At 34.8% G+C, this 10,126-nt stretch overlaps 1 protein-coding gene and 1 long non-coding RNA gene across 2 annotated transcripts; both read right to left on the reverse strand.

Moving 5' to 3' along the window:
• Positions 1–5,223: 5,223 nt before the first annotated feature.
• Positions 5,224–6,262, reverse strand: LOC140179484 (uncharacterized). The gene is made up of 3 exons (XR_011872964.1): positions 6,107–6,262; positions 5,845–5,937; positions 5,224–5,667 (listed from the first exon to the last, which is right to left on the reverse strand). It is a non-coding gene; the product is annotated as an uncharacterized lncRNA (long non-coding RNA).
• A 35-nt stretch (positions 6,263–6,297) lies between these two features.
• Positions 6,298–9,741, reverse strand: LOC140179175 (uncharacterized). The gene is made up of 3 exons (XM_072217832.1): positions 7,725–9,741; positions 6,465–6,654; positions 6,298–6,319 (listed from the first exon to the last, which is right to left on the reverse strand). The coding sequence occupies exons 1-3, from the start codon at positions 9,739–9,741 to the stop codon at positions 6,298–6,300; spliced, it is 2,229 nt and encodes a 742-aa protein (XP_072073933.1).
• Between the last annotated feature and the right edge of the window lie 385 nt (positions 9,742–10,126).

A 10,126-nucleotide genomic window follows, 5' to 3' on the forward strand; every position in this document is an offset into this window, starting at 1 on the left:
TTCCTATAGATGAAAAAGAGTTTTAGAAGTTAGTATGGCCATCGAAATTTTACAACTGATATAAGCTTAAAACTCAATTTCTTTATTATTGTTAACTCAATTTTGATTTCTTTTCCTTTCCATTATTTAGTATTTTTTATGGCATACAAAATAAAATTTTCCTTCTTTATTTTACTTTTTTTGTCTTTGCACTTTTCATTTTTAGTTCCCTACAATAATTATTATAGATGGTTTCAATGAAATAGCATGTTGCTTCATGTTTTGATTTGAATATTTTGCACTATTAGATGTTAAAAGGATCATGTCAATGAAGATAAATAGTCTAAAGTAAAAGGTAAAGTGGTGTGCATGATGGAAAAAATGGTACCAAAAAAAGCTAATGAAGGTATACTGCAAATTTATTGGTAAATGTTGTACATGCCAAAATTGACGATTTGAAGCTGGTGTTAGATAACAAGAATATAACTGAATGGATAAACTCATAAAAGCCAAGGAACATATAAACTGGGAGATGCGGTTTTTGAAGAACAAAATAATTAGCCTCAGGCATATATTCCAGGATTTATGTGTTGTGGCCAAATGTGATAGAAAATTCAGAGCCAAATTAAAAAAGATTGGGACTGAACAAGTTCTGAAAGGAAAATGAATGAGTTGGATGCTACGAAAACGTGATTTACTAAGGAAAATAACATAATGTCGATCAAAACGAGGTGCTTAATGTTAACGATTTTAGAGACAAAATGATGAGGTGTGCATGAAGGGCATGAACACTAGGAGATTATCACGAGACTGAACCGGCTCTGAAAGTAGAATTGGATTTTTCTTTTCTTAGTTGATTTGAATACTACACCTTATCTAATAGTTGGAAGACTTATTCTTCTAATATATTTTTGATATACAGATTGATCATTCCATTGTTGAAAATTTTGAAAATGAAGGGATAGTTTACATCACGATAAAATTTATCCTTTTGTATTTAATAATGAAATTCTGGTTACAAATTTTGAAACTAAATGCTTGGAGCTCAAAGCAAGAATAAATTGGCTGAGGGCAATGTAAGATACGTTTAAAAAGAACATAATATCTTAGTATTTTTTATTTTTAATAGTCTATCTACTATTGTAAAATTACGTAAATCAAATTATTATAGAAATATTTTATGTATTCTAAAAATTAATTATTATATATTATATATATTTATATATATTAGTTAATAGTTTTTCATTATTTAAGTTTATTGAATACTAATTCTATGCCTTTCAGGTTTAATTAACATGTATGATATATCTAACATTTTTTCATTATTTTTGTGCCATGCCCATGCAATGCACTAGTTTGATGTAAATTAAAGTTATACCCACCCATCAATAATGGCTTGTGTGTTGAAACTATTCAATCGTTAGTCTTGACTCTATTAGTTACCCTTTTCCATATGATATATTAAATATTAAGGCATTATATGGCTTAGAGAGTGATTTTGTGTGGCATGATGAACTGTGTGTGACCGTTATAAAAAAAATTCTAAACCCAAAATCTCTCAAATTTTAAAACTTTTTTCAAAAATTAATCTCAATAAAAAGCTTAGCTTAAAAAGAATCTTCGCAGACATTCGAATATCAAGGAAGAGACTCTTTACCCTAGTTTTGAATGGGAGTTGTAGTGTATCTAAAAGTTTAGTTTCAAAGCGAGTGTATGATAGGAAGTTTAATGGAAGATGCTTCTATGGGTTGGGTTGCTGTAATCAGAAATGGTAATGAATCTTGAGAGGTGGTTCGTCCGCTGTCCGCAAGTGAGATATACTTTATACACTTTGTTTTATTTCAAGTGAATATGTCTCTCAACATATTTTTCTTTGCCCTTGATAGACTTCGGCCTGCAACTACTTTGGATAGATAGACGAAAACGAAGGTGAATTGGATGGTTTCATGAGAGCTTTGTCTGAAAGAAAGATGCATGAAGATGTTCTGCGGTGAAAATTGTAACACCCTAATTATCCTAAGCCTTATCTCTAGCCGTAAGGCAAAGGTTAATCAGAGATTACGACAGTTCTAAGGCTTATACATATTTATATATAGAAGGAAATAATATATTCTAGAAGCCCGATGAAAGATATAGCTCAAGGCAGGATTTTAAAAGCGCAAAAACGTACTAACGAAACTACTCGTTAAAGGCACAAGAAACAGATATAAGATGACATAGATAAGTATATAATATTCATAAGAAACTAGCCACAGCTCACGGAGTTTAAGCCTGCTAGCCATATACAGACGACCAGAAACTGAAGTTTTAAAAGAGCTTATACAAGTTTTATCCTCTCAAAATACATGCCTCTAGGCAAAACAAAATACAAAAGATGAGAGAAGTATAACCAAAATAGACAAAAGACTCCAAGAGGGTATCAGGTTCCTCCGCTTCTGTCACCATCCAAGCAACTCACCGAGGTGGGTCGCAACCTGCATATGAAAAACACAGCAGAAAATATAGTATGAGAATCGGAGGTTCTCAATATGGTAACAGTGCCTAGTGATGTAGGATATAAGACCCCGGGATGCCAAAGGCAATCCTATACTTCATATCCATCACAAGATTCAAACTTAAGGCACACTAAAATAGTTAAGCATAACATAAACCTTAACATAGATAAACCGGGTAACCTATCTTAGGGGGTTTCTATTCTAACCAACACCGCTGTCCCATAGCCTTCACCAACCGATCCTCCATGCGATCCCATCGCCACCGTCTTCCGAACCTCCTCAATCTCAGCAGAAATCACAAGTATATACAAGGCAAGTAATCACAAATAGAAGCATATATGGCAAGTAATTCAAATAGCGAATAAGCAAGTTATACAAATAGGCAAGCCATTTCAAGTAGTCAAAGTATACAAACAGATAGAAAATGCATATGATGAATGCCTGCCCTACTGGCTGTGATATCACATTGTCGGTTCAACTGCCAACCCGACACATCTCCATGGAGACGTCGCCCTTCAGAATTCTCATATGGGAACCCCCGAGATATAGTGCTCGGATCACTGTCCAGGTACCGGCGCCTGCACGCTCTATAGATCCAAAGGGATGTGAGCGGGATACTCTTGCCACCGACCTCGCATCTAAGCGCAAGCGGGACAAACCACTGTCCTTACGCCGCCGCCGCTACCTCGACGGGCGGGATCCAACCACAGCCCCTGTCAGGCGCATAGCGTCTCATAATCTCAATATACAAATGATATATCAGTGATTTTTATAAAACATTTTCAATATGCCATGGATCCATCATCTCATTCTGTGTCCTCAACTCATCTCAACCACTGTCAATCCAACATTTCCATTCTTCTTTCTCACTCCACCAAACCCATCCCTAACACACCAGAAACCTAAACCTCTATTTTCTAGTTTTTCATAATAATCTTCAACTAAAACCCTTAGCTTAATTCCCATATTCTCGTACTCAAAATTAAGTCCAAAAGTCTTAAAATTGTGTTATAGAAGGTTACAACTTTGTTAGGAAGGTCAAATAGCTGAAAACAAAGTTTAAATTTGTGAAACAGGACGTGTGCATACGCACAGGGGTGTGCGCGCCCACGCCCAGGAAGATTTTGAAAGTGTGTGTACGCACAGGGGGTGTGCATATGCACAGATACTAAAACTTGTAAAGTCTGTTCACTCGCACAGGGTGTGCTAGCGCTCCCAACATACGACCTTTCCCAACTTGTGCGTGCGCACGGGGCTGTGCGTCCGCACAAGTTGCAATTCTTTAATGATGTGCGCGTGCACAAGCTGTGTTGACATTGCAAGTAGTAAGCCTTTACCTGTCTGTGCGTCCGCACAGAATGAGACACTACAAAAAAAAAAGGTTAAAACGGCGGTTATTTTGGGTAATTACGGCGGTTATAACCGCCATTATGACCAAAACTGGCGCCTCCAAGAAACGCCGTTATTCTGGGCGCCATTCTGGTTATTACGGCGGTTTTCAGAAAACCGCCATAATAACCTGTGGATAATACGGCGGTTTTTGAAGGTTAAAATGGCGGTTTGTAACCGCCATTATTTCCGCATAAAATGGCGGTTTTTGAACAGCCGCCGTTTTTACCAGGATGTTGTGGCATCTCTTCCGTTTAAAATGGCGGTTAGAAACCGCCGTTTTTCCCATGATAACCGCCATTTTTACCATGTTATAATGGCATCTTATGTGTTTAAAATGGCAGTTTCTAACCGCCGTTTTTACCAAAATATAATGGCATCATTTTCGTTTAAAATGGCAGTTTTTAACCGCCGTTTCTACCAGCGTATAATGGTATCGTTTTCATTTAAAACGGGGGTTTCTAACCGCCGTTTGTACCTAATTATGATGACAATTTTATGCTTTTTAAAATAAGATTGAAACCACTAATTTAAAGTGATATTTTCGAAACTCACTTAAAAATCTCATAATAACCAAAAGGTATAGCCATAAATCAAACATCATAAGATGATTTTTAATTCATACATGATCCAAAAGTCATAATCCAAGTCATAATTGAAATGTCATAATCCAAAAAACAAAGTATCAAAATAATCCTTAACAAGCATTGACTAATTCTGACTTATAATTGTCTTAACATATCAAGCAAGGTCATGCTTCCTTGTTGCTTGCTCCAGAAGACCTACTTCCTAACTCTTTTGGTGATGGAATCTCACTCTCCTGATCCAATCCCTACAACAAAAATATAATTATTATGAGCACAAGAAATACAAGAAAAAGGCATATATTAATAATAAGTGGATAATTATGAATTTGAATTCATCTAAAAAATACATATAAAATGTTACTAATAATACTACTAGTGCTAGTTGTTAATTAGCTTTCCCATGTGCTTGTTAACCATAGCAGCGACAAAGAATGAAGCCTTAAGATCTTTCTATTATTATTATCTCAATCAGACTACAGTAATGACTTCTTTCAACATGGATTGTCAACAAATACACGAGAGCTTGAATGCTATAACAAACTCAGCAACACTACTAATCAAGCAGAGATTAATCCACTGTTTCCTGCATTAGTAGCATCCTCTCCACTGTTTACAATTATTTCACATCAAAAGGAAAAAAAAGAGGATAATTGTATTTGTACCTGTGAAACTTGTTGAGTAGGGAACATTCCAGCCAATTGTATTGGAATTTTACCTCCTTCCTTAGAAGCAATATAGGAGACTAGCGCTTGCAATTGTGCTTTAACGGTATCCAACTCTTCTTGCACATTTGGACCACAAGTAGATGATGTTCCAACATCATTTGAAGAACCTAAATTCATTTGACTAATCCTTGTAGTGTTGTTCTTGAAAGCAATTGTTGGAACAGCTCCCATACCTAAACCTCGAACACGACCAGGGTGCTCTTTCCCAAAAACTACTCCAAGAGCATCAAGAGGAGAATTAAGAGTTAATTCCATCGGTTGTTGGCTGCTATGTGCTTCAATCTTCTCCTACATGTATAAAAAAAAAAGAAAGAATCAAAAATAGTATTATATTATAAAAAAGAAAGAAAAAGAAATACAAACAAGTTACTTATTACACTTTAGTCTTACCGCTATTTCTTTAGCTTTTTCGTTAACATAACTTCCATCTGTTTTCTTGTGAGTGATGTCCCACATTTGAACCCTACTAACTTCTTTTCCCGTCTCTTCCGTCTAAAATTTAAGAAAAGTAGAAAGACTCGATCAAAAAATAGAAGCCTACTAACTTCAATCATGTATATATCATTCATCTAATTATTATCTGAGATAGATTAGATATGCAGAAAAATTAAGAGATGATGCATGCATTATATTTGAGATAGATTAGATATGCATGCATTAATTGATTACCAATTCAGCCCTTCTTCTTGCAATTGATTTAGCACCTGAAGTATGAGGAATTATTTGTTTTTGCCGAATTTCTTGATTCCTCTTACAAAGTTTCTGCAAGTTAAATTTGGACATAATTAAATAGAACCAAACATGCATTCAACATATAACAATAATAATGGTTTCAAGAGGGCAAAAGAGTGCAGCACTACTGCATGAGAAGCTATCACTAGTTCATTACCAAGAGCAGGCAGCAGCAATATCTGCTTCATATAAGGCTTACCTGAGTTTCAGGCTTCAAACGATATTCTACAAATAAAGCCCATTGATCAGGAGCAATATCTTCTGGTGCATTATTTATGATCTCGGTTTTACTCAACCTCGGATCATAAAAATCATTCCAAAGCTTTATCCTATGTTCCCTCCATTTTTTGCCAAGTGATTGGAGCAAAAATCGTTTAGCCAAGTTATCACTCACTTTGAAGCAAAATCGAGCCTTCAAAATTATAACAAAGAATATATATTAACCAGCAAATATAACTAAATAATGGCAAAGAAATAAGCTTTAGAGTTTGAGTAATCTTCTTACTAGGAAAAAAATATTCCATTGATTTTCAAAAAAGCTTTTTGGAATGTCTGACCACTTTTCAAAACTGATTGGAAATGCTACACAATCAGTGGCCAATTGCCCACAAACTCCTGCAAGGAGTCCAGCTGCTTCTCCTATTGCTGCATGATGTTTATCAAAAGTGACAACTATGCGCAAACCTTCTGGCAAATTATGCACATCCTTCACTAATAAATGAAGGCGTGTACTAGCTCCGTATTCATCTAAAATAGACAAATGAGTATAAATAAATAAGTAAATGAGCGACTAAAGAATAAAATAAATAATTTTTAAATAATAGACACTATAGAATTGACTTAATAATAACTTTTCAGATTAAAAAAAAAACTGTAAAATTGTAAAAGTGATATATAATATGATAATAAATAAATAAATGGAGACTGAATAATTTCTCTGCTATAATAAAATTTATCACCAGTTGCATGTAACAAAGCAAAGCATGATCCCAAAACCCAGCTATAAATGAGTACATACAATAATAATGTTCAGTATCTAATTTTTATCATCAGCAAAATTCCACATATGCTAATATAGGAAACAAGTATATAACATCTCATTTAATAAAGCAGATTAACCCCGAATATGAATATGAATATAACATCACTTCTGGTAAAGGGTCCTCCTTTGTCCAATTACCATAGTCACTTTTATTTTTTACTTTTCTAACCGCAATATATATATATATCAATATAAAATATATATTAAAAATAATTAAATAATATATATTTATTTATAAATATAAGGTAGTTACTTTAGAGATTAATTTAGTAGTTAATTTTTAATGTATTTTTTATAATTAATATACACAAACGAAAGCCACTAAGACTGATCAACAACAAGAAATTTGGACAATATATGTATAAGATTTTAGTTCAAATTTTATCGCAATTAAAGCATAGTCAAATTAAGACACCAGAAGGGAGCAGAGAAGCCATGAAACACACTTTGAATTCCAGCAAGTAAATCAAAAGATAGGGTACATGAATCAATACACACAGATATATAATATTATATATATTAATATATATAGATAGATAGATAGCTTGATTGTGTTTTATGTCATGGCCTATAACATCTCATCATCAATCACATATATATGAATAGTAAAATCCATGAATTCATTTAATAAGTATTTAATAAAGCCCTAAAATACAGTTTAGTTAATGTTAATCTATACATACCTATGGCATCAATAGTCCAATAATGTTTAGATTCACGTCCACGTTTACGTTTAGGTTCGGATGGATGCTCAGAAGAATTTGAAGCTGCCGACTTGTCTCGGGATGAACTTGCAGGTGCTGCCGACTTGTCTCGTGAGGAACTTGCAGCTGCTGTCGACTTGTCTCGGGAGGAACTTGCACTAAATGTACTCTAATATTCTTTATAGTACGCAAGAATACATCTTTCATGGAATTTGACATTGTGAACAAAGATGGATGATATCTCCCATTTTCATCTGGCCATAAATCTTTCCTTATACCCATTTCTTTGAGATCCTTACGAGCTTTGAGATTATCCTTTGACCTTCCAGTCTCATTGAGCAAAGTGTATAACACATTGTCGCAAACATTCTTTTCAATATGCATGACATCTAGATTGTGGTGCAATAAGTTAGACTCCCAATAAGGAAGATCAAAAAATATGCTTTTCTTCCTCCACATCCCCGATTCATCATCTTCTTCAACAACTTTTCGCCGAGTCCTCTTACCTTTACTTGCCTGTAGTTCCTTCCCAAATGAAACATTAATGCCTTCAAGTTGTTCCAATATTTCTGACCCTGTTAGTACTGCTGGGGGATCCCTCAACTCAATTTTTCCGTTAAATTTTGCACGACTTAGCCTAAACTTATGACCCCTTTCTAAGAAACGGCGATGCCCCAAAAAACACCATTTTCCACCATGCTTTAATCTATATGAATCAGTGTTGAAGTTACATGTGGGACAAGCATATTTACTGTGTACGTTCCACCCAGATAAGTTACCAAGGCCTGGAAAATCACTAATTGTCCACATTAATGCTGCTCGCAATGTAAACATTTCATTCTTGAACCTATCTAATGTTTGAACACCATCATGCCACAACTCTTTTAACTCTTTGATAAGAGGTTGTAAGTATACGTCTATGTTGTTCCCCGGCATTTTCTCTCCGGGAATAATCATTGACAAGATTAGTGATGTTGGCTTCATGCACTCCCATGGAGGTCGATTGTATGGAATAAGCACCACTGGCCAAACGCTATAGTTTGTACGCATAGCTCCAAAGGGGTTGAATCCATCAGCTGCAAGACCAAGACGTACATTTCGAGGATCTTCAGCAAACCTATCATGAAGTAAATCAAATGTCTTCCAAGCTTCAGAATCCCGCGGATGCCTCATCTTCGAATCTTTCTTTTCTGCCGAAGCATGCCATCGCATTGATTGAGCAGTCTTAGAACACATGAATAATCGTTGAAGTCTCGGTTTTAGTGGAAAGTATCGCAAGATCTTTGCCGGTTTCTTCTTTTTAGCATCGCTCCATTTAGATGTCTTGCATCTTTTGCATTCTTGCAAATCTTCATCCTCCCCCCAATATAACATGCAATCATTAGGGCAAGCAGGTATCTTGGTATAATTAAGCCCTAGTTTGTTTATGGTTTTCTTGGCCTCATAGAATGTATTTGAAATCTTCGCATTTCCAAAAGCATCTTTTATTAACTTGAGAATTTCGGTCATGGCTTTGTCGCTTATTCTATATAAGCACTTTATGTGATACAGACTAATCAAGAAAGACAGTTTTGAATACTTTGTGCACCCTTCGTACAATTGGTCACTACCATCTTCCAACAACTTGTAAAATTCTACATTTTCTGCATTGTCTCCATCTCCATCTTCTATGTTGTCTTCATCTTCATCTCCATCTTCTATGTTGTCTTCATCTCCATATCCATCTTCATTCAAGTCAGGTCCAGTAACTCCAAACGCGTCATTGAGCATTGTTACCATTGGATGTTGAGATGTCAAATCATCTTGTACAATATGACTAGTTTGATGAGCTTGTGACCCAACTCCAACTGCTTCTTCACCATGCCAATACCAAACTTTGTAGTTTTCTGGAAATGGCTTGACTATTAAATGTTCAAAAACTTTCTCTCTTGTTTGCCACTTGCCAAAACCACACACCGGACAAGGGCATTTAATCTGACGACCCCCGAGAGATCGATGCTCAAAAGCGAAATCCAAAAACTTGTTTAGACCATCTTTATACTCATGCGTGTTTCGTGGTTTTCCAATCCATGACTTATCGATTGACATGACTAAGAGGAACTACAAATAGAAATTTTAAAAAATCTATTCATTAAAAATCTCTCTCTCTCATATTAACTAGGCAACTAACTAGTATATATCAGCATGCACTACTATAAAAAGAAATTCTTGTATGCACAAATTAGATATCAAACAAATACTTAAATAGTATTTTAAAAGAAATTATAAAAAAAATTATAATTACCTCTTCCAAATGATAATTTTGTGGCTGTAACAATGGCTTTGTGAACTTTTCCTTCTCAAGTAGTGGTATATATGCAAATTAATTTTTTTCTACAAGATAGAAAGAGACAAAAAAATTATAATTTATAAAAAAAGAGAAAGAGAAAGAGAATTAAGGAGAGAGAGAAATTAAATATTAAATAATAAATAG

The sequence above is a fragment of the Arachis hypogaea genome, chromosome 15 (assembly GCF_003086295.3).
Source record: "Arachis hypogaea cultivar Tifrunner chromosome 15, arahy.Tifrunner.gnm2.J5K5, whole genome shotgun sequence".
Lineage (NCBI taxonomy): Eukaryota > Viridiplantae > Streptophyta > Magnoliopsida > Fabales > Fabaceae > Arachis > Arachis hypogaea.

What these genes read in the sequence shown, in the direction of transcription:
- LOC140179175 (XM_072217832.1), bottom strand. Translation starts at nt 9,741, where the DNA reads ATGTCAATCGATAAGTCATGGATTGGAAAACCACGAAACACGCATGAG. An exon ending in GCAAGTTCATCCCGAGACAA is followed by an intron (nt 6,655 to 7,724) that starts GTCGGCAGCTTC and finishes TGTCTATTTTAG; the next exon opens with ATGAATACGGAGCTAGTACA. An exon ending in CCAATCAGTTTTGAAAAGTG is followed by an intron (nt 6,320 to 6,464) that starts GTCAGACATTCC and finishes ATAATTTTGAAG; the next exon opens with GCTCGATTTTGCTTCAAAGT.